We start from the raw sequence: 26216 nt of genomic DNA, 5'->3' as shown, positions 1-26216 counted from the left end.
TACATCTTATCAAAGGAAAGAAAGGGAGACCAGAAAAACGTGGTGTCTGGAGGACAGGCCTAGAAATATAGAGAAGATTAGCAAAAGCTCATCACAGAAACCAAGTTCTGCTCACAGCATATGGAACATGACTGCCTCATTCAGCCAACACAATTCCTGGTACCTGTTTTGGAAAGAGCATGGCATTTTCCAAAGAGCAGTGTGTCCCAGGTGCTTCAGCCTCTGGCCAGCTGAAGAGCCACTACCTCAGGGAAGAGAGGGAGAGGTGTCCCTTCATGCCCATCCGGTGGGGAAGAGGAGGAGTAGGCACCCCTTCATGCTCCCATCCAGTGGTCCTGCGTCTTCCTTGTGAAGTCACTGGTGGCTTGAACTCTAACCTTCCTTTCCTAATGCCTGCCCTGTCCTTTAGGACTCAGAAGCCTTAGTCATGTATGTGCTCTGTTCTCTGAGACTGCTTATCCATAGACTGAACAGCTGGAGTTTTCCCAACTGTTCTTACATGATACAATTTCCATTCTTTTTGTTACCCACGTGAATGATGACAGCAAAGAATTCAGGGTTTCAGGCAATGCTGATCAGCACAGAATAGGATAGAACAGGACCATCACCTCCTCAGATCTGAACTCCATATTTCTGTCAGTGTAACCCAATACTACTTTAGCTTTCCTGGTGGCTAGTTCATATATAGACATATTAAACTTCCTGTCCACTGAGGCACTAGCTCCCTTTGAAGGTCTACCTTGCCTACCTAATTACACAGCCTTACTTAGATTCCTATTTAAATTCCATCTTGATGAATTCAAATAACTATCTTTCTGAGAACAAAGGTTATATTACATACACCCAGGCATGTTGGCACATGCATGCAATCTAACACTTCGGAGGCTGAGGCAGGAAGATTATATGAGTTTGAGGTCACCCTGCACTACATAATGAGTTTCAGGTCATTGTGGGATGCACAGTGAGAACCTGTCTCAAGAAAACCAAAATTAACAACAGAAAGGTTTATGTCACATACATATGCTGTTCTTGATTACAATGAGCTGCCATCTCACAGCCCCTGTGGCACCTTACCTGGCTGCCAGTCAGCCCAGCCTACCATGCAGTTTCAGCTCTGCCTCTTGATTTTACACTGCTAACAAAAGGGCTACCATACTTCAAATATGCCCTGTGTTCAACATAACAAAAGGCAGAGCTATTAAATATGATCATGAAACAGGCAGTCACAGTAATGTGGGCTGATTAGATCCCATGGACAGGTCTGTATGGAAAAAACTTGAAAGTAGCTTTCCATTCGTGTAGCTAAGACAGTGGGAGGTGGGGGAATATTTCAGAGAAACCATAGAAGGAAAAACAGGGTCCCTTTAGCCTGAGTAAAGCAAGGAAGATGCTGCGGCTAGAAGGCTCATAATTGCATTTTATGGACAGCCAACCACCTGTGTGGTAGTCATAGGAGATCTCTGCCTCATTCTGCCTCTTTGTCCCTCTTATCTGTTCAGCAGTGAAGGATCCACCTTCTCACCCAGCCCAACAGTTTCTAAAAGGTCATTAACTTTGTATTTGTTCATTCTTCAAGACTCAATGCTGAAGATCTGCTTGGGAAGATTGAGCTAAGAATGGTCACTTTTCAGTTCTCGAGAGCTATGTCACAAGATCACAGCCTTCAGGGAGACCGACTCTCCCTTTCCTGTGTTGTCTGCTCAGGAGAATGATAATTATTAAGAGGAGCCAGGATGGTAGGGAGAGCATCAGAAAGCGCATTCCACCCACTGAAAACCATGGCAGACCTGGAAAGCCAACATGCCACTTTTCTCATAGTACCAGGATTCTTTCTCAGAATCTACCTTAACACAATGCCCCAGATAGCCTCTACAGTTCAGTGAATAGCAGGGGTATTTAATGAGGCTTCAGATGAGGTTCTGGCACACCCCCTAGACCAGGAATCCTTTTTTTGTTTGGAATCCCAATGGCATTCCTCCTGACAAGATATTTGTTCTATATTTTTTTATTTTCCACATTGCCTGGCTGAACATAAAAGTCAGAGCACAGCCCATAGGCCAAAAGAGAAACAACTGAGGCACAGGTATCTGAACCAGAACTAAAAGTAGCATTTAAAATGGCTAAAGCACACAGAATATGAATTTTATCTCAATAAATATATTAAAAAAAAACAAACTACCCACAAAATTGAATGCAAGGAAAGTAATTCTTTTTCTGAAATCATGAGAAAAGCAAGCATGTGTGCACACTTCTCTACCAAAGACCAGTAAGAACTTCAAGTCAGTCACTGACTCAAGCCAACAAGACCCCACCAGGCCCAACACTGGCTGAGATGGTATGCATTCTGAAAGGGGCTCAAAACAACAGGGAAGGGGCTGGAGAGGTGGCTCAATGGCTAAAAACACTTATTCTCGTAGAGGACCTAGGTTTGACCCCCAGAACACACATGGTGGCTCACAACCACCTGTAACTCCAGTCCCAGGGGGATTTGATGCCCTCTTCTGATGCCTGCAGACCCCAGGCACATACATGGAACACAAACTAAACACTCATGTACATGAGATAGACTCTTCTAAGCCAGAGACTAGAGACTAGTCCATAAAACACACTGGCTCCCTGAGATGTCAGTACTGTAACATTAAAACAATGTTCTGGCCTGGTGTGGTGGTGTACTCCTTAGCCCAACATTCAAGAGCAGAGGCAGGCAAATTTTTTGGGGGGGAGGGTCAAGGCCACTGTGATCTTGTTTCAAATTTATATATATATGCATATATATATATATGTATAAATGTATAACTGCATGTATACATGCATGTATAAATCTTGGGAAACACTGAGCTAACAGCTGAGGATGCTGCTTCACTACAGGACTTCCTAAAGCCTTTACATGCTAGTAAACACTGCAGCAGGATAGAGTAGGTAATGTTTTCCCAAGAAATTTGGGTAGGAAGCATTTTTTAGCTTAAGTATTCCAAAGGATCAATACTCTTACTATAGGAGGTACAGCTCTAAGTCATTTTTGGCTGATGACTCACTAATTCCTTTATAGGGATACAATTAATATGGGAACCATAAATAACTTACCGCCTGCCTGTAATTAGACTAAAATTAACCATATAGTGAAATATACAGATTCTCACTTCACAGTTTATGTGTTATACAGATTTGTTTCTTCCACAGAGTGTCAGTATGTAGCCCATGCTGGCCTGGAGTTTGCTGTGTATCTCAAGCTAGATCCTCCTGCCTCAGCCTCCCCAGCTTTGGTATTACATGTGCGTACTTTATGACCAGCAATTCAGTAAATCTTTTTAAATGAAAAGTCTGGTGCTGGAGAGATGGCTCAGTGGTTAAGAGCACTGTCTGCTCTTCCAAATGGACCGGGTTCAATTCCCACACCTACATGGCAGCTCACAACTATCTATAACTTCAGAGATCTGACATCTTTATACTAATACACATAATATAAAAGGAAATAAATTATTTAAAAAAAGAAAAGAAAAGTCTGAGGATTCTGACTTATTTAAAATTTAGATTTTTTTTTTAAATTTTTTATTTGTTTGTTTGTATAGATGTGTGTGCTATGTGAAAATGCCCACAGTGGCCAGAAGAAGGTATTGGACATCCTGGAGCTGGAGTTATAGGCAGGTTTTTTGTTGTTGTTGTTGTTGTTGTTTTTTTTTTTAAGATTTATTTATTTATTATGTATGCAGTGTTCTGCCTGCATGTGTGCCTATAGGTCAGAAGAGGGCACCAGATCTCACTATAGATGGTTGTGAGTGAGCCACCATGTGGTTGCTGGGAATTGAACTCAGGACCTCTGGAAGAACAACCAGCCATCTCTCCAGCCCAGGGTTTTGTTTTTTAAGACAGGGTTTCTCTGTGTAACCTTAGTTGTCCTTGAACTCACCCTAGTTGGCCTCGAATTCACAAAGATTCTCTTGCCTCTGCCTCTGAGTGCTGGGATTAAATGCCTGTGCTGCCCCACCTGGCGTACAGGCAGTGTTGAGCTACCTGATGTGAATGGTAGGAACTGAACTTGGGTTCTCTGGGAGAGCTGCCAGTATGCTTACCCAGCAGGCCGACTCTCCAGCTCTTTGGGTGTGCTTGTGCGGGCTGTGCGAATGTGTGTGTCAATGTGTGCACACATTTGTGTGAGCACAGCTGGGGGCAGAGATCAACGTTAGGTTTTTCCCTTATCACTTCCACTTTAGTTTTTGAGACAGGCTCTTTCACTGACCCTGAAATTCACAGATTGCCTAGACTGGCTGGCCAGTGAGCTCCAGGAATCCACCTGTTTCTGTCCCTCCAGTGCTGGGATTATGAACCCATTCTACCAGATTTACTAGCCACACCTTTTCTTCCTTCCACCAGAACCTCTGGTTAACTGCCTTGGCCTCATCTTTCTATTCTCACCCCTCTTGCTGCTCCTTGTACCATTTTTCCCACAGTCGTCTAAAAGGCACAGTACAGCTAAACCCAAGAAGTAGTCTCTATGTCCCCTTTCCAGACATAAGTCTTGTCTTGGGTTTCTACTGCTGTGATAAAATACCATGAACAAAAGCAACTTAGAGAAAAAGAGTTCATTTCAGCTTATGATTCTCAGGTCACTATCTATACCTGAGGGAAGTCAGGGCAGACATCTGGAGGAGTGCTACTCACTGGCTTGCTATTCATGGCTTGCTCAGCCCACTTTCTCATACACCCAGGACTGTCTGCCCAGTGGTGGTGCCGCCCACAATGGGCTTGGCCCTCCCATTTTGATCACTAATTAAGAAAATGCCCCACAGCCTTGCTTTAAAGCCAACTTTATGGAAGCATTTTTCTCAATTGTGGTTCCCTCTTCTCGGATGACTCTAGCTTGTGTCTAGTTGATAAGACAAACACACAACAAAAACAAGACAAGACTCCATCTGCTCTTTCTCTGTGCCTGTGTGTGCATCTCTGCGAGTGTATATGGGTCCTGTGAAAAACAGAGATGTGGGATGCCCTGGGATTGGAGTTACTGGTGGTTATGAGCTATACAATGTGGGTGCTGTGAACCAAATTTGGGTCCTGTAAGAGTTGCAAGCATTTAACCACGTAGCTGTCTTTCCAGCCCATTGCTCTTTGCTTTTTAACATAGGCTGGCTTTGAATGCATTATGTAGCCAAGGATGACCTTGGGTTTTGGATCCTCCTGCCTCCCTTTTCCAAGTGATGGGATTACAAGTGTGCATTTCCTCACCCAGTTTGTAAGTGGTGAGGCTGGAACCAAAGGTTTCCTGTTCAAGCACTCTATCAACTGAGGTACAGCTCTGCCCTTTCCCGGAGGGGAGCAGGGCCCAGAAGCTAATCAAGTTCAAGTAAAAAAAAAAAAAAAAAAATCTCTACTTTCAATTCCTGTTCACTCTGGACTACCAGCAGTTAAGGGTAGTGCGTTGTTTAGGGTCTATGAATGACTCAGCCTATATGTCAGCTACCATGGGATCACTTGCCTGTCAAACCACCTTGGAAGCTTCTGAGAAGCCAAGCCACCCGTAAGGGAAGCTTGTTTCTTTGGTACCCCTTGCCTGCAATGAAGTAGCACCCAGGTTCCAACTCTAAGTACAGCTTGCGGGGTATGTGATGCAATCTCAGAAAAGGGAGGTATGTGTCCTTTCCTGGTATGACTCTTGCAGATAATGCTGTAGCTTGCACACAGTCATTGTAGAATAAACCAGTGACAGGGTGCAGAAGTCAAGCCATAAGTTTGCCCAAAGAAATGATAAGAAGTCAGGCTAGAAACTTACACAGGCCATAGGATTGCAGATTACACTGGAATCCCAGCACTTGGAAGGTGGAGGGAGAAGGATCCAAAGTTCAAAGTCATCTTTGGCTATGCTGTGATTATCATTTTTGGCTACACACAGAGGCAGAGGCAGGAGGATCAGGAATTCAAGATTATCTTTAGCTAGTTACTGAGCTGGAGGCCATCCTGGGTTACATGAGACTCTATCTAGAAATGAATAAATTTAAAACCTGCTATGGTTTCTTGCTGTCACCAATTCCCTTGTACTCAGCAAAGCCGGCTGCAAGAGAGAGAAATATTTAAAGGAGCACATATCTCAGTGACCCTCTGAGGCTGAGTGGTCACTGTCATCTTAATGTTTGGTTTCCTAGAACTCCCAAGTCCCCTCTAATCCCAGAAGTTGAGCAAAGGAAAAGAGACACCTTCTATGTAAGAAGTCTCTAAAGCAGGGGTGTGGCTTCCACATTTCCTGAGATGGTCCTTTCCTCCATTCAAATGCCCATATCAGAAACCTTGGAGTCATGTGATCCCCTAGCTCTGCACCCCACTTCTAAAGAGGCTCCATGTCCTGCCACTGCACTTTATCCACATCTGTGCCCCCACACCATCTGCTTGGGGTCACCTCTCACCCACCTCCCTGCTGACTTCTTGCCCTCCAATCTCATTCACCACTGGAGTGTGACCCACGTTCATATTTGTTTCTCATAATTACAGCGTTTAATTCATCCCAAATGTACTACTGTTTCTTCCTCCACATCCACTGCCTGGAATCCCTGCCTTTCCTGCACCATGTTAGACTGGGTTCCTAACCCTCTTCTAAGATCTGGTCATCTATGAAGCCCTCCCTTACCACTGGACTGGAGCCCACCTTTGCACTGAGCCCTTCTTAGTTCTCCTGTGGTACTCATTATCCCATGATGCCTCAATCAAGCCTGCTCTGGACAAACTCCTGCAGTGAGAGTCTATGTTCTTGAGCCCAACACAGCATCCAGGATCTTTCTTAGTATTTTTTTTTTTTAAGGAGGAGCTGTGTAGTTAAATACTAAAGCCCTGGCAAACCTAACCCCAGTTTTCCATAGAGGAAAACAGAAAGGAATGTTCTCTCTCCAGGAACCACATGAACTTACTAAGAGGATCTACCCTGGAACAGGAAAACCACCCTGACTACAAGAAACAACTTAAAGGCACTGAGAGCAAAGCATACATAGAGGCTGGCCTTCCACATTGCTGACTACTGTCATTGTGATTCTCTCTTCCACTGTCAGAAGCTCCTTTGACCCAGGCCCCTGAGATAACACCCTGGCAATGCCCATCCCTTAGAGTCAGCAGGCAACAGAAGTCTAAATCTTCTTCCAGCTCAGACTTCCAACAGTCAGACAGTCAGAATGGTCAGGTGGTCCTCACTCTCAGGACCACCATGCACTGCTACTCATTCGGACATAATCTATAAACTCTCCTGTCATCGTTCCAGCCCACCCTTCCTCTGGAGATCCATAAGCAGAGCCTTTACTTGTCTCTGTATCCTCAAAGTACCAGGAACTGAGCAGGCATGTAGCAAGCACTCATGAACTAAACAAATGAGTAAATGGGTAATCTGGTTTCAGTGAGGCTAGACTAGCATTCTCTCAAGCGTGCAGGGACCACATCTGTTGCCATATGCCACTCTGTAAATATCTTATGCCTCTGACAGCACAGGACGCAGAGTGTTATTGATGAAATTAAATACTTAAGAGCTCTATTTGTTTTTCTTGCAACAAATCTTTTCCAAGCTGTAGATTATGTGGCTGTACCAATCAGCTGAACAGACAACAGGCCAGAGGGCCTGCCACTCAAACCAACAACAGCCCAGATACTACTCAGTTGCTCAACAGAGCCCTGGGTATCGGGGAGTTGCCCTGGATCAGTAAGGTGTACAGCACAGCTGGGAAACAAATGGGCCAATTCCAAAGTTTCTGGAAGACACAGCAGGAGCAGAGCCCAGGGAATAGGTCACCAAGAAGAGCTTTCATTTCTTTCCTAAGGAGGCAAGAAGAAACCCTGGGGAGCTCAGAGATAGGCTGGGGCCTGGTTCAGCTGCTGAGATGCAGCCGGGCCAATTAAATAATTGGCATGATAGGGAATGAAGGGAAGCCGCTCCTTTTGGGCAAATTCCCACCCCAGACAGGAGGCTAAAGGCAGCTGTAACAGCAGCAGCAACAATAGGGCAGGGATTTCTTTCTCTGCCTCCCACTAGCTGAGAGCTAATGCTTAAATTAGCACCTTGGAAACACCCAGATCTACTGGCTGTACCATTTCTCTGATCTGCTGCCAACCTTCCGTTTCAAGATGAGTTTCTCTTTAAACAAACAAACAAACAAACAAACAAACAAACAAAAATGCTTCTCCCACTGACCATCTTTCCAAGTGAGGAATAGCCCCTGCATTTCCTTAGTACTGTGGGTGGGGAGGATTATTTGATGATGGAGCCCAAGACACAGGTCTCTGTCTGTACACCCAGGTCCTAAAAGGGGCCAATACTGGGGCTGCTGTCTTTTCTTGGGGTCTAAGGAGGCAGACACCACTCTGCTCTCAGGGAACTCTCATAGAGTGAGCAAGAGAAATAAGCTTTTAGTGAACTGTGTGCTCCAGCAGGCCAGGGCCCGATCTCAACTTATATTGCTAACCACTGTGTCCCTGATATCTTGTGTAGTTTCTGGAATAGAGTAAATGTTCAATAAGTATTTGGTAAGTCAATTTTCTGAGTCAATATATTAGGTTCCATGATATTCTTTGGAAGGGAGAACAAGGAACTTCTGATTAAACATTAAATGAATAGTTTGTGTTTGTTTTGTAATTGGAAAAACAGTTCAAGGAGGAAAGAGACTTCCTAGAGGTCCCCATAAATAATAGCAAAAGTGGAAAAGGTCACAGTGGACCTGAGCCCGGGACCCTCATTTTGAGTCTTTCTGCCTTCTTCCTCTGTGCTGTGACTTCTTGATTCCTTATGACCAGAATGAGGGTTCTTGTGGAAATGCTACACAAGATTCTGCTGTTCTCAACAGAATAAAGGGCACCTAAGGAGTTTGGGGGGTTGTCTCTAGACTCCAATATGGGAAGAGAGTCAAGAAATAGGGTACTGTCTATGACCCCCAAGTGTGAGACTATATTGTTATTTCTTTAGGATTCCCCAGCCTCAACACAGAAATCTCTTGCATACTATAGCTTTTAAAAAGAAGGGGGGGGGCAGCTACAGCTATTCTAATAAGCTCCTCCTCGCCACAAACTTCTCTGCTTTAGAGCCACAAAAAACAGAAAATCCTGGATTCTTCTACCCATGATTAAGAAAGAGGAACAAGAAACAACAGTCATCGAGGACAACTGTGTAATCCTGTTGGCCTTACTTGTTCTTCTCTTTCCTTGCACAGCTGTTATCTTGAGAACCAAAGATGAGAAACAAGAACTACCCCCTTCTCTTGGGCTTACTGGGTGGAACCTAGGCCCTTTTCGGCCACACATGATTAGCTTAGAACTGGAAGGACTCCCTAGTTTGAAAACAAGGTTAGCTGAACAGGGAACCTATTAAGCAAGTACTAACTCAGCCCAAGGTCCTTTTTTACAATCACAGAACAAACTTCTCCCTGGATATTTTCTGGTTCCCAATAATTCAGTAGTAGCATCAAGTAGGAAAAGGTCCTGTAGCATCTCTCAGTCCAATATTGTACATTTCTATAAAGCCCATCTGTTTCGGCTTCACAAAATGTACAAGATGACACTTTATCTCCAACGAATTATCCAGCAAACTGGCACGAAGATTGCCATAGTTCCTACCTTCCCACTGTGGTCCACCTTGGCTACTGTAATAGGCAAGTACTTATCTAGGAAACCACAAAGCATATCATCTGTCAGTGGGGAGCTGAGGGCCCAAGGGAAGAACCTAACATACAGGAAAGACACTTTGAGCAAGGCAGCCATACCTTTCGGTTCCTGGCCTAGCTTGCCTTTTTTTTTTTTTTTTTAGCTCTTGCTAGCACAGGCCCCAAGGTGGGTTAAGTGAATGAATACTGCAACTGCATTCTTTCCCTCACCCTTCTCTAGGCCAGCTGGCGAGGCCTCTGGCTTTCCTACCCATTTGCTGACAACGATGACAGTCAGGTAGTCCCAGGACAACGGCCAGCAGGCATCCTCTTCTTTAGGCCATGCCTCCACAAACTGGCATCACCCTCCCCCTTCCATTCTCGGAGCCGGCATCGATGACATCATTCCTGCCTGACTCCAGGACCGCAGACCGAAGGCAGGATCCCCACCCTGCAAAGACTCCAAGCACGTAGACCTAAGATGACAGGGGCTCTTCCAAATTCCGAACCGCTTGGCACAGCCGCTCCAGTACAGCTTAACCTCCTATCCTGGAGATACTTAGCGTTCCCACGGACACCCTTGATTCTCCGTCTAGCCACCACTCGTTCTCCCCCTTCCAATTCTGATGTCCCCAGCTCGAACTGAGGCTCCTCTCTCGAGAAGGAAATTCCGGGGTCCTGCCCCGAACCTCTGCCCCCATCGGTGCCTGGTTTCTGTTCAGCTTTGCTATCTTTATCTAAAGGACCACTGGGCAGGCCTCTCCTTTTCTAAAAGCCTATTTCCAGTTCTCCTTAGACTCATCTCCTGGCCTCCTCCCTCGCCCTGAGCATCACAGGCCTCGAGGACTAAACGCCTTTCTCAGCCACCCACATCTCGACCCCCTGGGCCTGCTGCCAAAGGTGCCCTGTGACATGCCTTCAATAGGCCTTCACTAACGGTGCGCACTACCGTGCTTCCCTCGGTCCTATCCGACCGCGTTCTGTGCCCTCCGCCCTTCCAAGTCCTTCGCTCGTAATAACCGCAGGTAATCTCCCATGGTTTCCTAGCTCTGCAAGTCTCCCTCCCCCGGGGATGCGTTTTCAGGACTTCCCCCCAGCCATATCAGATGGCGCCCCCTCGCACAACACCCGCGGCCTAGTTTCTTCCCTCCCCTGTGGCGTCGCCCCTCCCCGGCCCTGGCCTGCCCGCTGCCCGCCCCCTCACCAGCGGCTGCATCTCCGAGTGCGCGGTGGGCACCTGGAACCGGTCGATCTCCTCCATCATGGTGCCGGCGGGCGAGCGGGCCGGGGGCCGGGCGCGGCCAGAGGACGCCGAGGGGACCGCGCGGGGCGGCGGCCCCAGAAGCCCGGCAGACGCTGTAGACTAGGCCGCCCAGACCAGTCGGGCGGATGAGCGGATGGAAGGACGGACAGGCGGCGATGGGCTCGCGGGTTGACTGAGGCCGGCGTAGCTACGTAGGGTTGCCTAGAGCTACGGCGGCAGTGGCCCCGCGGAGCCGCAGGTCTTGCCTCGCCTCCTCCTCCGCCGCCGCCGCCTCCTGTCAGCAGCTCAGCCACTGCGGTGACTCTGCAACTCCACTTCCGGGTCCGGGACACCGCCCGGGTGCTGCATTATTCATGAGGGGGCGGGGTCTGCCGTCCCCAGCCCTTCCCATTTGCGGGAGCTCCCAGTGCGCACGGCGGGCGGACGTAGTTTTCGCCGAGGGGGCGGGGCTTAGCGAAGTCAGAGGCTCCCTGCACGTTCAAGCTCCGCCTCCTCTTCGTGCCGGGCGGGGGCGCTGAGTGCGCCTGCGCCCTTGGTGCCTGTCGGTTGCTCGGTAACCGCGTCAAGGAGGAGCCGGCGCTGTTCTACAAGGGCGCCGGGACCCACAACGACAGCTGTCCCTGAAGAACCCTTGGTGACTGGGAATTGAAGTGGAAGAGAGTCTGCATTTCCTGTGTGTGGCCAGGGAGAAACTTCTCCCCAGGAGAGGGAGCGTTTTGTAGGTTTTTCAGGGTTTGAGGTGCTTTCTACTTTTGCAGCAATGCCTCAGAAACAGACGCATAAGCAGGTAATGTCATACTGCTGCCTGCTGTTTTCTGATGACCTCTGACCTTAACCGCCAATTATTCCTTGTTGACCTCCAACCTCTCTCTCTTGTGTTCCCACTGACCTGATTTTCCTGTTCTCTCTCACAAATCCTGTCCTCCTATCCCGTATTTTCCTGAACCTACTGTCGTTTTACCCGAATACGTATTTTCTTATTATTTCCACCGCTTCAATGACCCGTCCTATCTAGTCCACCCCCTTAGCCCTCCCTCCCTCCCCTGCGTCCTTCAGTCTCATTCACGTTGCCCTCTCATTCTTATCCCAGAGGATTTTTTTGTTCAACACTACTGCATGGTCAGTGCTAAGTGGGGACAAGAGGCCATTTACCACATGGGAGGACAGATGGGACACAAAAGAACTAACTGTTCAGGAGATGTGGAAGAGAATAGAGTGTGTGCAGGAGTCTGGAGCAAGATGTCAAACGAGGAAGATAAAGTCCCTTTTCCCAACCATGTTCTATGACCTCAAACACGAATTTCCACCTCCCTATGAGCCCCTCATCCACTTAGCCACATGACCATTATGTCTATGTCACCTAGCAAGATGTCATCCCTTCTCACAGGAGAGTAGAACCACCCCCCGGCATCATCACAGATGATAAGCTAGTCTCAGGTTCTCAAGGAGCATTCTGGGATATAAAAGACTCTGTTCTTCAGAAACTGCTTCTGTAACTTCTAGCAGGGTTTCTATTTTGTTTTCGTTTTTTTTTTTTTTAATTAACTTTTCTATGTTTTAGCTTAGTTTGTTCTAACTTGACATTACCAAGGTCTAGCTAGTTACATATAATAAATTAGATTCTTTTGTATGCTTCAATTTTTGACAGAGTTGTACAAGAAAGTCTTTATGCCTTAGTCCAATTGAGGTCTCCAAAGCTCCTAACCGCTGGTCTGCTTTCTTTTACCACAGATGATTTTTTTTTCCTAGCAACTTGTAGTTTGAACAGAGTGAGTTTCTTCAGTCCCATTAGGGGAAACATTGACTAGTTACATTAAAAGCAGAAAGAGGTGACAACAGCTAGGAAGGAGGGACATGTAGGCCCTGGGCCCTGCACACATCAGCGCTGTCTGCTGGAGGGAAGGGGTATTTTAGTACAGTGTAAATAGTGGTGTGTTGTAAGGAAGGGCTAGATTGTTCTGGGTTGTACTTATCATGGTCTTGTCTCACTGTGACTCAATTTATATCAGTACTAAGTACTAAGGTATAGGGTTACCTAGACATGCTTGTGACATTGTCTGTCTCCCAGAATAATGGAGGCAGAAGGATGAAGGATTCTTGGGGCTGAAGGAGAGAAAGGCATGCAGGTTGGAGCAGTAGAGAGGCTTCAGGAGGAAGACAGTGGGACTTAGAAGCCCATTGTGGTAAGGAAAGATCAGGATTGGGAGAGAGGATAGAAAGAAGCTTAAACTATTTGTTCATGTCATGACAGTGGATACCCCTGGAGCTAGAATTACAGATGGTTGTTAGGCACCTAACATGGGCTTTGGGAATCAAACCTAGGTCTTTTTCAAAAGCAGTGCATGCTCTTAATGGCCAAATCATTTCTCCAGCCCTGCTTTTTTTCTTTTCTTTTTTTTTTTTTTTTCTGTTGTTCTCAAAGTCTCAAAAGTCTGGGCTCGTAGGGCCCAGATGTCCTTTAATGGGATAGCCATTGCTACCCAGTATACTTCAGACCTTGGCATTAACTGTATGCAAACTCTTCCATCAGTACACTGATCTGCTATCTCTCTGCAGACACTATCTTTCTCCTCTAGGCCCTTAAAATGGCTCTTGCTAAGTATAGCCTTTCCTGTGTACTGCCTTCTGCTTCTCCTTGGCCTGTCCTAAATTTCCTTTTTCTTTCTTGTGTGTCTGTCAAATTTCAATACAACATTCATATTTTCCTATAAAAGACTAAGTCTACCTTCTGGAAACAGAACAGGGTGACATGCCTACCACTGTGTAAACTTTGCTGTGGGAGGGATCAAATCTGTATTCTTGTTCATCTTGGATAAAACCTTGCATATGCTTAATTGTGAAAAGAAATTAGTCAAATATTAATCTGAATGCATGAACTCTTCTTTGGAGGTCTCAGTTGAATGTGTTTGAAAGGTGAGAAGGAGTGAGCCTGGGATGGAACTTAGTGGGGTCTGGTACCAAGGAAATGCATGTGTAAATGTGTTCCTCTGGGTTCCTGTGTGTGGCTGCTCTAGCAGCAGGGCTATGAATGATTTGGACTTGAGTTAAGTGCATCTGTGGCTTAGGAGACTAAGAGGTTACAATCCTCTTGGGGTAGCTACTCCTTCTGATGCAGTAATTTCAGCTGCTGTCTACTCTGAGCAGTACTGTCCTAGGTATTGTAATATAGAAGGAAATGACAGAAATAAAAACTCTTGCTCTCATGGAGCTTATTTTCTATGTGGAGGTAAATTGTCAGTAAGTCAATAAATAAAATACATGGTGTATTAGGAGGTAGTAGCTGCCAAGAAGAAAACAAATCAGGGTGCTGTAGTTGGATATTCTGGGGTCTAGATGATTATAATTTAAATAAGGTACTCAGACACAGCCTCATAGAGGCAAGAACACAGCAAGGACCTTCAGGAAAGACAGGAGGTATGGGATCACTGGGTTTGGGTTTGGGGTGGGGAGCCTTCCAGACAGATGGCAAAGCAAGTGTAATGCTCCTGAGGCTGGGGCCTATTGCTCCTGTTCTGGATTGGCGAGGGAGGGAGGCAGGTCATAGGAATAAGGTCAGAGTGGTGCTCTTGCTGCTCTCGCCTTTGTGCCCTAGAGTTAATCGAATAACACCATATTAAATTGATCATGATTGTACTTCTTAAATCATAATTTGTAATTAAAATACATAAATGCCAGGCACCATAAACCATGACCAGCTCCAAACATCACTGGTAATGTGCCAATAGCAAAGTGTCCTTCCTAAAAATGGTGAGCATGCCAAATAGCTGTGTGTGTTATGTGCAGGGGCTTTGCAGCATTGCCAAATATTGTCTGGCAGACAGACTTCTTAGTAGAAAACCAAATTAGAGTCTTCTGTGAACTCCAGTTAAGAGCTAATTTTAGTTTATGACTAACAAATTTTAGTACCTTTTTATAACTCAGTTGGTTATCATTAAAAGGGGAGAAAAAGGTCTGGAATTTTGCACAGTTTACTTATAAAAGCTCAAGAAAAGGACTTACATTTGGACAACTTTGTGGTCTTACAAGAAGCCCCCTGAGGCAACACTTTCAGAAATAATGATCTAGATGAAAGGTGAGTAGGTAAGGGCAAGGTACAGGATTAGGGGTGAGGCTCAAAGAGAGCATTAGATAACTAAGAAATTTCTTCCTAGACCTTTTCACTTCACTTCCTTCTAAATATCTCTCAGGTCAAACCACTCCCACTCCCAGGCCCAATGTCTAAGCCTCTTCCATCTAGAATGCTACAAAAGCCTGTGGCTGCTCACCCCATACCTGCTCATGTCCTTTTGACTCCATTCTCTACATTGCATCAAAAATGATTTTTTTTTTTTCACCAAGCATTAGCGTACAACAAAAGCTTGCTTCAAGAAGCAAAAGTCTGAGTCGATGAGATGTCTCAGTGGGAAAGGAGCTAGCCATCAAGCCTGAAGACTCGAATTCTATCCTGAGAACCCACATGGTAGAGGAGAAAACCAGTTCCCAGAGGTTGTTGTCTGACCTCCACATTCATTGTGTGGGTTCATGCATGTGTGCACTGGTGTGCTCGTGTGCACGCACATGTGTGTGTGCAAACCCTCACATGCATGATACATGCATGATGTAGCACACATGTGCATGTACACATACATGTACACAAATAAATAGATAAATAATAGTGTAATTTGAAACAAACAAAACCTCAAATCTTTCCATACTGCCAGTATGATTAGGATGTCTCCCATTCAGAACTCTTCAGTGGCTCCACTGATTTTTGAGCAGAAATGATCCTTCAAGGGCCTGTATGGACTAAGAGTTGCTCATGTTTAGTGTATACTATTCTTCCCTCATAATTCATTATTGTACTTCTTTTTATGTGCTGTCCTGTTTATGATATTTTGTTTTGTTTTGACACAGACCTGTTCCACCTAGCCCAACTGACTCAAACCTTGAATCCCTCATCCTCCTGCCTCTGCCACCCAAATGCTGCAACTACAGGCATGCCTGCCCAACCCCCCCCCCCCCCCCCACTTGTGCACTTTCAAGTCTTAAAGTCTTCACTCACATATGTAATCCTAAGACTTTTAACTCAGAGGTCAATCTCCACAATGTGTGTGTATATATACACATGCACTACATGTATATGTATATATGCATATGTGTGCATGTATATGTATTCATATATGTATATTATATAATTATATATATTATTGTGATCTATGTTCCTTTCTTTCATAGCATGCATCATCATGTATAATTATTCACTTGTTTGTGTAATTATTTGATCATTGTGTCTCATGAGCTAGTCTGCTCACTGGAGCAGGTCTTGTGGGTACTTTTTTGTTTACAGCTGATTTCTCAGGCCATTTTTGACAGTGGCCATTATGTCAAAAACTTTCAGTGAATGACTAGTCTTGAATGAATGAGGGAAAATGGTATGGAGGCACCATACCATGTCTCCCTACATTGACTCTGGGAAGAACAGGGAAGACTTTTGCGAGAAACACCAACATTTAAGGTATGAACAGATACATACGAATCCAAAATGGAGAATAAGAAATAACCAAAGAAGTAAAATGATGGTGAGGCAACTCTTCAGAGGCCAGCGGAAGGAGTAGGCAGTCCACCATGTGGCCTGCTGCTGAAGCGTCCATGGAGTAAGCACTAAGGCACGGTCTTCAGATGCAGTGATTAGGAATTCATTCAGGACTTTGCAGAGAACAACTTCAGAGATAAAAAGTGAGACTGTGAACTAGAAGGCACTGAAGACCATATGGGCAAGGATCTATTTTTTTAAAGATTAAAGTAAAACTTGAATATATTAAGCCCTGTGGCAAAGGGTCCGGATGGAGAGAAGTTGAAGATAAAGGAGAGAAAAATTGAATTATGACTCGATTCAAGTTTCTGAGAAGGTGGGACGGGAGCAGACAGACAGAAGGAGGGAAGCTTTGAAATGGGAGGAAAAAGGATATGGGCCGAAGATGATAATTTTGAGGTTTCATGGCAGGAAGTTGAGAGGGTTTTCTCTTCTCTTCCCCTAATAGTGTTATGGAATTCCTTCTGGAAGTGATAACTAGAAAACAAATTTTGCCAATGGCTGTTCCATTTTGTTATGATTACAGTCATGCTATTTTCAGTATTATGGTCTGAGGTTTGTCATGCGCAATTATCAGATTACAAAACAGCTGTGAGCGTTTGAAGCCAGAATGCTCCACCCCGCCCCCCTCATTTGCTGTGGAGCCTAACACATTGTTAGTGTTCGGGACATGCCAGGTACTCGAATAATAATGGCAGTGGGCTGTTGGGTTTATCTCTGGGCTTTGCAGCCTGCAAGCCAATGCTGGCTCCCTGGCTCCAGCTGTGAGCAAGCCACATAAATGTTTCTGCTGCTTAGGAATGTGGGTGGTGTGCGTAGTCTTCCCAGCTTCTGAGCACCACAGGGTGGTGTGGGAGAAGCAGAGTCTTCCCAGCTTCTGAGCACCACAGGGTGGTGTGGGAGAAGCAAAGAATGTAGCTGTTGACCAAACTTTGGTTCCACTTCCTTGAGTGTCACCACTCTTTGATTTTGTTGGCCTTTAATGTCCTTCATTCATCCTGTCTTCCTGCTTCAAGAGGTCTTGGGAATGGGAATCAGCTCAGCTCTGCTCCTTTAGCTGTCGTCACTGCATCGGGGTGGATGGTTACTGGCTGAGGGAAGCAGGTGTTGAGTAGCTAGTGAGTGGTGGAAAGGTATGTGTGAAATACTAGCTTCTTTCCTTCTACAGAAGTCTTTCATGCTGCCTTTATCCTCATAAAGGCAGTCCAATCCACACACAGGAAGGGATCCTGACTGGTGTTTAGCTTAGGTTCTTCCTCCTCTTACTATTATTTCCCTTATATCTATTTTCTTATATACTTGTTCTTCCCATGTATCATGTGTTCAGGTCCAGCCCTGGAGTATAAATGGATCAAGTAATCTGTGGGTCCTTGAATAGACAGATGAAAGCTTCTTGCTTTTGTAATAATGATTTATCCTTTCTCTCTAGAACACCAAAGCCATTTCTCTTAGCAATATAGGCCTAGTAAATTCTTAGGAATATGTACAGGTGGGGCTCTTTTCCTTCCAATAGGTTTAAAACCACATAAACCCATTGTCGACTGACCATATTGTGAGTCAAATGCATTTACTACATATTACTTAGCAAGCATTATGGTTTGGCAACACAGCCCACTCTAGAGTGTGAGCTGTTTACCCTTCTGACCACCGAGCTGACAGAGCTTTACCTCACTGTTGCAAGCATACTGAGTAGCGCTGGCATAGGAAAGGGTCGCCTGTGCTGAATGCATATCACTTTCCCCATCATAGGTTGAGAAAACAAGTCAGAGCATCCAAACCTATAGGCTGTCGATATCGTAGGCAAATTCTTAGTGTTGTAAAAACCAGAGCCTCTTTCACATTAGCTTTAAAAAAAGGCAGGTGGGAGAATGGGCAGTGCTGTGTGGAGCACTGCAGGGGGCCCTGAAACAAGTGGAGAGCTCCGTAGCTTTGTCTGTATCTCACCTTCTCTTAGGGGCTGTTCTTTCTCCCAGTCAGCCAGTGTTTCCATGGCCTCAGCTCCCTCGGAGCTTTGTGTCTCTAGCTCATCAAGTTTGCTCCGGCTTTCCTCTGCCACACCAGCATTTCCATCAGCATCTAACTGCTGACTCTCTGTGGCACCGGTTCAGGCTCCTAGAGAAGGGCTCTGATTGACCTGAGCTTTGTGACTTTAGTCCATGGAGTCTGTTATCAGCATGAGCAAAATTCTAAGGCTCGTTAAGAGCCAAAGCTGGGAGCAGGGCAGTTTCCCTCAGAAAAAGCTACTTCTTTATTCTTATTATTATTATTAGAAGTAGTAGTAGTATTAATTCCTTCAATCTAAAATATAACTTGGTTTACATGACAGTAACTTTTGTGTTGTTTCTGATAAATCTCTTCTTTCTCATGAATTGTGCACAAAGGGGCCTCAGATTTCTTCTAGTTCACTGCCTTCATTCAGGGCCAATATTTACATTACAAAGGATAGGTCCTTTATAAAAGCCCTTACTCTAGAACTTAAAAAAAATAGCACATTTCTGCAATGAATTTTAAGATACCATATACATCCTATATAACTCTTAAAGATGTTACTGTAGGGGTCCATTCTTGCTGTCATGAAGCAATTAATGCTTCCCAGAGTAAATAACTATAAATGTGATCGCAATTCTAAGGCAGCCATCTTAAGGCACTGAGCCATGAGCAGTACAGGACATTGATTCCTGTAGGAAAGAAACACCCAGTATTCGTCACATTTTACCCTTGCTCTCTGCCTCATGACTGTGTCTTGATCATGGTTTGGTGTTAGTGTGGAGCAGAAGACAGATGCTAAGCTATGGAGATTGGTGAGAGCAGGCAAAGGAAGTCTTTGTGAGCATATTTACAAAACTGAAAGCATTGCTGTCTTGGATGGACAGAAAGGAAATCTCAGCAGAAACGTAGAAACAATAGGAAAATTCACTATCAGAAGTGAAAATTTCATTGGATGGCCTGACAGCTATCACAGTGGACTATGTTGCTAAGCAATGCATTTGGTATCTTACATGCATCAAATTCAATTTGACTTACAATGGGTTTACATTGGATTTAAGTAATGTAACCCTGTTGGAAGTAGAGAAACATCTGTATACATACCTTCCAGTTTGCTAGGCCTATAAGGGGTGTGTTCTGGGTACATGTATGAATGGAAACAATCCAATTTGCAGAACCAGAAAGAAACAAAACAAAATTTTTTTAAAAAGAAGATTTGGTAATCTGTGGCAATATACCATGTGCATATTTGGAATATGTATGTTATTGAAATACTAAGAGGAAAAACAAAAGAGGGGGAAAAATGTAAAGAAATAGTGTTTAGTTTCCACTCACGATAGGTAAAACGAGACTCCATGAGCCCAGCTGGGTAAATAGGATAGAGTCTGCTCCTTCCTAGTAACAGCTTTGAAAACCAGAAGATAAAAGTGAAATCACTCCCTCTGCCCCTGGGCTGTGCTCAGCAGGTCCCTGAGGACTCCACTCACCAGGGGCTGGGAAGCTACCCTGGACTCCCTGCTGCTGTAGAGCACCTCTGGTGCAGGGAGGAAGGCAGTCTCCGTGGCCCTGGCTTGCTCTTCATGCTGCTTCACTCAAACCCTCAACAATTTCCCAGTTTGCTCCAGTTTCACTTCCTAGGGGAGCTAGTTTCCAAGAATGCCCTGAAGATAGCCTGACCCTGCTCTGCCCAGTGCCCAAGGACCAGTGGGAGCGAGTGACAGCTGGTTCAGGGCCTTCGCACCCTATGACTTTCATGACTTTCTGCCTCAGTCCACACCTTCGCCACATCCCAGGAAGTAGCTGCTAATCTGTCCAGCTCAGGCTTTTCCTAGAGATCTTGTAGTCTCTTACAGATCTGGTTTAATCCCTAGCACAAGGGAAAAGAAAGAGAGAGAGAGAGAGAAGGAAATGAAAATACCTGAGATGTGGGGGTAGGGAGAGAGAAAGACATATTGCTTACAGGGAACAGTGATATAAATTATGTATTACTTCTCAGTGGAATCCAGACACAAAGCAATTATATATTAAAAGCACTGAAAGAATTCTATATTTCACAGCTCTCAAGAAAAAAAAAATGGTAGGATGGCTGAGATGGCTGAGAGTGTAAAAGCACTCACCATGCAAACCTGACAGCCTTAGTTCAGATCCCAGAGCCCAAGCGGGGGTGGGGGGGGTGGGGGGGGGTGGCGCACACCTGTAGTCCCAGCACTCAGGGAGGCAGAGGCAGGCAGATCCCTGAGTTTGAGGCCAGCCTGGTCTACAAAGTGAGTCCAGGACGGCCAAGAATACACAGACAGAGAAACCCTGTCTCAAAAAACAAAATTCCACCAAATCCCAGAGCCCACAGTGGAAACACAGAACTGACTCCCAAGAGTTGTCCCCTGACCTCCATATCTGTGTACTTACAGACATACATACAAACACACAAATAATGAATAATAATAATAATAACAACAACAACAACAACAAACAGCCTCAAGAAGGATAAAGTATATTTTCAAATAAACCAAAGGTGAGAGGATTTATTATAATTACACATCAAGACCAAAATGTATTAGTAATAGGAAACATGTTAGTAAAAGCAGAATACTAGCTTCCCCCATCTGTCTTATTTTTTAAAGAGTATGTGACTATTTAATACAAAAGAAATTATTGTTATAGTCAGGTGGGGCCCATAATGTATGTGGAAATGAAATATGTGACAATATAGGGTAAAGGTAGTGGTGATAAATGGAATTAAAACGTTGTAAAATTTTTGCAAGTGGGTTCAGTGATACACTCCTGTATTCGTAGCTAGAAGGTTAATGTTCTGAGACCCTGTCTACAAAACAAAGCAAAATTCAGTATTATTGCATTGTGAAGTATAATGTTGTCGGTTTGATGTTCATTTCTGTTGTTTGTGTTCTCTTTAGACAGTCTCATATAGCCAATGCTAGCCAGAAATTTGTTATGTACTCAAGGCCAGCCTTGAACTCTTGAATCCCTGTTCTCTACATCCCAAATGCTAGAATTACAGGAGTGTGCTACCACACCTGGTTTAGTGTTTTATTCTTGGCAAATAGTGCATGTTGTAGACCTGCCAACAAACACAGAAATGCACATACTAGAAAGAGGCATGGTTGAGAAAACTGAGAAAATAAAATCATACAGTAAAAAATTTTCCAATTCTCACACACACACACACACACACACACACACACACACACACACGGAACATAGTAAAGGCAATCACACCAATACTTTCACCTAAGAGGTAGAGTTGATCAAGCTAGAGTAAAAAGCTCAAACCCAACCCAACCTATATTTTGCCTACATGAGATAGTGTTTAAATGTAAAGATGTAAAGAAAATATAAAATATGAGGGGAAATGTATATGTAAGCCATGCATAGCGTACACCCATAACCCTAGCACTTCTGAGGAGGTCAAACCTAGTCTTGTGGCTACAGAGTGGGTTCCAGACCAGGCCGAGTTACATAAGGCGCTGTCTACATCAGCAGCATGCATGCATGTGGCACTGTAAGAAGCTTTCTTATTCACAAAGTAGGTTTCAAAACAACAAGTATTCCCATTTTATAATGATTAAAGACGAACTCCAGAAAGAGAGGGGGAAAACCCACCACAAATTATATGCACCTACTACTAGAATCTTTAAATATGTGAATTAAGAATTGGCAGACCTAAAGAGAGAGAAGTAAGTATAGAAACAGAAATTTTCAGCACTCTCACTGATTGAGAGAAAAAGTATGAACAGTATTGTTAACCCAATTAACATTTATAGATCATTACACTTAAGAACTGCAGAGTGTTCCCAGAGATCAACTGTACTCTGGGATTAAAAATAAGTCTTAATGTGTTTTTAAAGATTAAGCTCCTACAGATTTTAAATCTATCAAAATTAAATGTCTCCACTGAAGACAAAACATTTCAGCATAGTTTAGGCAAAATGAAGTTCAACAATATGTTCAAAATTTCTAAACATGAAGAGCATACTTCTAAGTGTCCCATGAATGAACAGCAAAAACAAAAACAGAGAACCACAAGAGAAATTAGAAGATACCTTAACTGAAGGTATAAAAATGTAAAAAGTGTAAGGTCCTAAAGAGTGGGGCTTATCAGAAGGGTATCAGCTGTATGAGAAGTGTACAGCTTTTTAAAATGCTCTGTTAGGAAGGAAGAGAGGTTTCAGGTCAGTTTTCTAAGTTTCCAGTTAAGAACATAGAAGAGGGCCAGCGAAGGGAGATGCCTATCAGTGCAGAGTGTCTACTGCCCTTCCAGAGGACCCAAGTTCAGTTCCTCTAGGAGGACTAAACGTACACACCAACACATGTGTACACATAAATAAAAATAAAATTAATCTTTAAGAAAAGAAAGAGGCCAATGAGATGGCTCAGTGGGTTAAGGAGCTTGTCCAGCCTGATGAGGTTTACAGGCTACCTTACTTTCTGAAAGGTGCTTTTTGGGCTCAGGAGAGCGTACTCCAGTTACTCTTCATCTGCCTGCACAGAGAGCCTGGTGCCTTGCACAGCACACTGTGGTGTCAGAGTATAGCAGCTATAGACTACATGGCCACTGATAGCCAAGGGCTTTCTGGTGCTGGGCTCTGAGTGAGCATTCTTTCCGTACTGTCAGTCCTATGAGGAGGTGCTAATGTTCTTATCTCTGCAGACAAGAGCGTGGGCTAGAAAACACCTTGTTCAGTGACCACTCAGCTTGTGGCAGAGCCAGAAAGCCAGCATGGTTTGCTCTGCAGTTTTGTCTTCTTTTCTTCATCCATTCATTAATTCACATTCATTCACTCATTCAGAGAGTACATGTGTGTGTCCAAGAGGAAGTCAGAGGCCTCTGAGCTCATCTTTTAAACTACACCCTGCTTTGTCTTCTGTACCTTTATCTGGGAAGAGGCCATAGAATTGGCTTCTGCCCTTACGGGTTTCCAGGATAGCCAGGGCTGGGATTTTGACTCTCTCATCCTCTGGGTTCTGGTGGCAAGTGCCTTTACCATCTCTCTGGCTTTTTACACAAGAATTTTATACAAATTCTTGAAATAAAAGGATAGACCTCTATTCCTGTAACTTTTATTATTATTATTATTTCTTTTTCCTTCTTTCATTCCTTTATTTTCTTCCTTACTTCATCTCTCTTTTTCTGTGTTCAGGGCTGAGTTAAACTTCACACTTAGCCCCTCTAACTTGCTTTTTTTTTTTTTTGCTTAAGAATTATAAAAGTTCATTTTATTTTTATATTTTATCAGCTTACAAATAATTGGGTTTCATTATAGCATTAGCACTTTCAAACAAAAATTTGTCTTTGTTGTTTCTTTCCTATGCCTTCTTCCCCACCTTCTCTCCCTCGCTTGTACCTACACCCCAGTTGCCTACATTCTGCTTTCATGCCACACATGACCTTTCAACCCCCCTTCTTTCTAATGTTTTCTTCCCCTTGGCCTTCAATCTAGTTTCTTGGCATATACTCACCCTTTTTATTAAAATTTATTTTATTGTTTATGTGTATGGGTGTTTTTGCCTGTATATGTCATGTGCATGCCTGGTGCCCGTGGAAGCCAGAACAGGTCTTCTGAACACCTGCATTTAGAGTTACAAGCAGTTGTGAGGCTCCATGAGGATGCTGGGAATTGAACCTGGCTCTTCTACAAGAGCAGCTGTGCTCCTACGGCCAGGTGTAGTGGCACACGCCTTTAATCCCAGCACTCATGAGGCCGAGGCAGGTGGATCTCTGTGAGTTCAAAGTCAGCCCGGTTTATAGAGTGAGTTCCAGGACAGCCAGGGCTGTTACTCAGAGAAATCCTGTCTTGTAAAACAAAACAAAACAAAACAAAACAAAACAAACAAACAAGTTGGGGAACACATACACACATTATAATCTCTGTTTCTATCTATGTATCTATCTATGCATGTATACATGCATGTATGTATGTATCTATGTATATATACATATATGTATCTGTGTATCCATCTATGTATCTATCTATCTCTATCTGTCTAATCTATCTGTATCTGTTTGCTTGACAGTGGTGGTACACATCTTTCATCCCAGCACTGGGGAGGCAGAGGTAGGCGGATTTCTGTGAGTTTGAGGCCAGCCAATGCTACACAAAGAAACCATGTCTTGAAGAAACAAAAGAGCAGCCAGTGCTCTTAAGCCTGAGCCATCTCTCCAGTCCTGAATGCACTCTTTCTTTAGTACTATACTTTGGAGACTTTCCACAACACATGAATATGCACATCTTTAACTTTTCAGTAACTGCTTTTTAGTTAATAATTTACATGTACGAATTGTTTTGTTTTGTTTAGAGACAGGGTCTCACTATGTAGTTCTGGCTGTTCTAGACCTTGCTTTGTAAACCAGGCAGCTCTTGAACTCAGAGATCCACCTGAATCTGCCTCCAAAGTGCTGGGACTAAAGTCATATGCCACAAATTTTGAAGTGTGCACACATTTAGAATGATTCAGTTGAACTGACTAGTGTGTGTTACTTCACAGTTCACCTTTAGTATGTGTATCAATAGTTAAAGTTTACTCTTTTAACAGTTTTTAAGAATGCTAGTCAGGCCGGGCATGGTGCTGCATGCCTGTGATCCCAGCACTCGGGGAGGCAGAGTCAGGGGGATGACTCTGAGTTCGAGGCCAGCCTGGTCTACATAGCAAGTCTAGGACAGCCAGGGCTACACAGAGAAACCCTGTCTTGAAAACCAACCAAACAAAAAATAAAACAAAACAAAACAAAACAAAACTAGTCAGATACGAGACTGCATGTCTTCCCCTCTCCCTACACCATCATCACCCAAATTTTTTAAGTGTAGTGCATTGTTGAAACTGGAGAGATGGCTCAGCAGTTAAGAATTGCTGCTCTTGTAAAGGACCTAGGTTCAGTTCCCAGAACCCTCATGACAGATCACAAACATCTATAATTCCAGTTCTAAGGGGTCCAGGACCGTTTTCTGGCCTTCACAAGCAAAGGCACACGCATAGCGCACATACACACATGTAGCCAGAGCACTCATAAACATGCAGTAAAAGCAATAAACAAATCTCTTAAAAACACAGTGCTTTCTGTGAACTATTGTCACCATGTTCTGCAGCGATCATTCTTTCTTAACATGTGCACAGTAGTCCATTGACTTGCTGTATGTGCTGTGTGTATGTTTTCGTAAGTGTGCATTCACGGGTGTGTGCATGCAGGTGACACTAGCAGCTGGCCTAGGGGGCTGTTACTTGGGGTAACCTGCTTTGTTTGGTTTGGTTTGGTTGGTTGGTTTTGGTTTTGGTTCTTTTGAAATAGGGTTTCTCGGTGTAGCCCTGGTCATCCTAGAACTCTCTTTGCAAACCAGGCTGGCCTTGGATGCAGAAATCTGCCTGCCTCTGGCTCCCGAGTGCTGGGATGAGAGACAGCTGTGCGTGCTAGGAAATGAACCCATCTTTTGGTTCTGAGTTGATCCTTTAATGGCTGAGCCCTCTCTCTGGCCCCTGGTTTTGTTTTTTAATGATGGAATCTCTCACCAGGACCTGGGGCTCACAGATTAAGCTTCTTTGGCTAGCCAGCAAGCCCCAGGGATCCTGCTGCCTCTACCTCCCTAGGGAAAGATCATAGACATGTACCACCATGCCATGTTTTTATGTGCATGCTGGGGATTGAATTTAGATTCACATTCTTGCACAGCAAGCACTTCATGGACTGAACTAGCGCACCAGCACCAGCCCCAGCCTGCTTCATTATATTTAACGAGGTGCTTCTTCTTCTTCTTCTTCTTCTTCTTCTTCTTCTTCTTCTTCTTCT

At 44.3% G+C, this 26216-nt stretch overlaps 2 protein-coding genes across 10 annotated transcripts in view; one reads left to right on the top strand and one right to left on the bottom strand.

Annotated features, from left to right (window-relative positions):
• Fam219a (family with sequence similarity 219 member A) overlaps positions 1-11170 on the bottom strand; it is a 51322-nt gene extending 40152 nt beyond the window's left edge. For all 8 annotated transcript variants that reach the window (XM_055618585.1, XM_055618587.1, XM_055618589.1 and 5 more), the window contains exon 1: positions 10804-11170. In XM_055618585.1, the coding sequence (XP_055474560.1) occupies positions 10804-10863 (60 nt within the window). In that variant the 5' untranslated portion in view covers positions 10864-11170. The remainder of the gene's footprint in view (positions 1-10803) is intronic.
• Positions 11171-11477: 307 nt separating this feature from the next.
• Dnai1 (dynein axonemal intermediate chain 1) overlaps positions 11478-26216 on the top strand; it is a 63936-nt gene continuing 49197 nt past the window's right edge. For both annotated transcript variants that reach the window (XM_055618645.1, XM_055618644.1), the window contains exon 1: positions 11478-11650. In XM_055618645.1, the coding sequence (XP_055474620.1) occupies positions 11624-11650 (27 nt within the window). In that variant the 5' untranslated portion in view covers positions 11478-11623. The remainder of the gene's footprint in view (positions 11651-26216) is intronic.

Source organism: Psammomys obesus, unplaced genomic scaffold (genome assembly GCF_907164565.1).
Source record: "Psammomys obesus unplaced genomic scaffold, mPsaObe1.curated_primary_1811, whole genome shotgun sequence".
In the NCBI taxonomy this organism is placed as follows: Eukaryota; Metazoa; Chordata; class Mammalia; order Rodentia; family Muridae; genus Psammomys; species Psammomys obesus.
The sequence above is the reverse complement of the archived record's forward strand: the minus strand, read 5'-3'. Positions and strand labels throughout refer to the sequence as shown.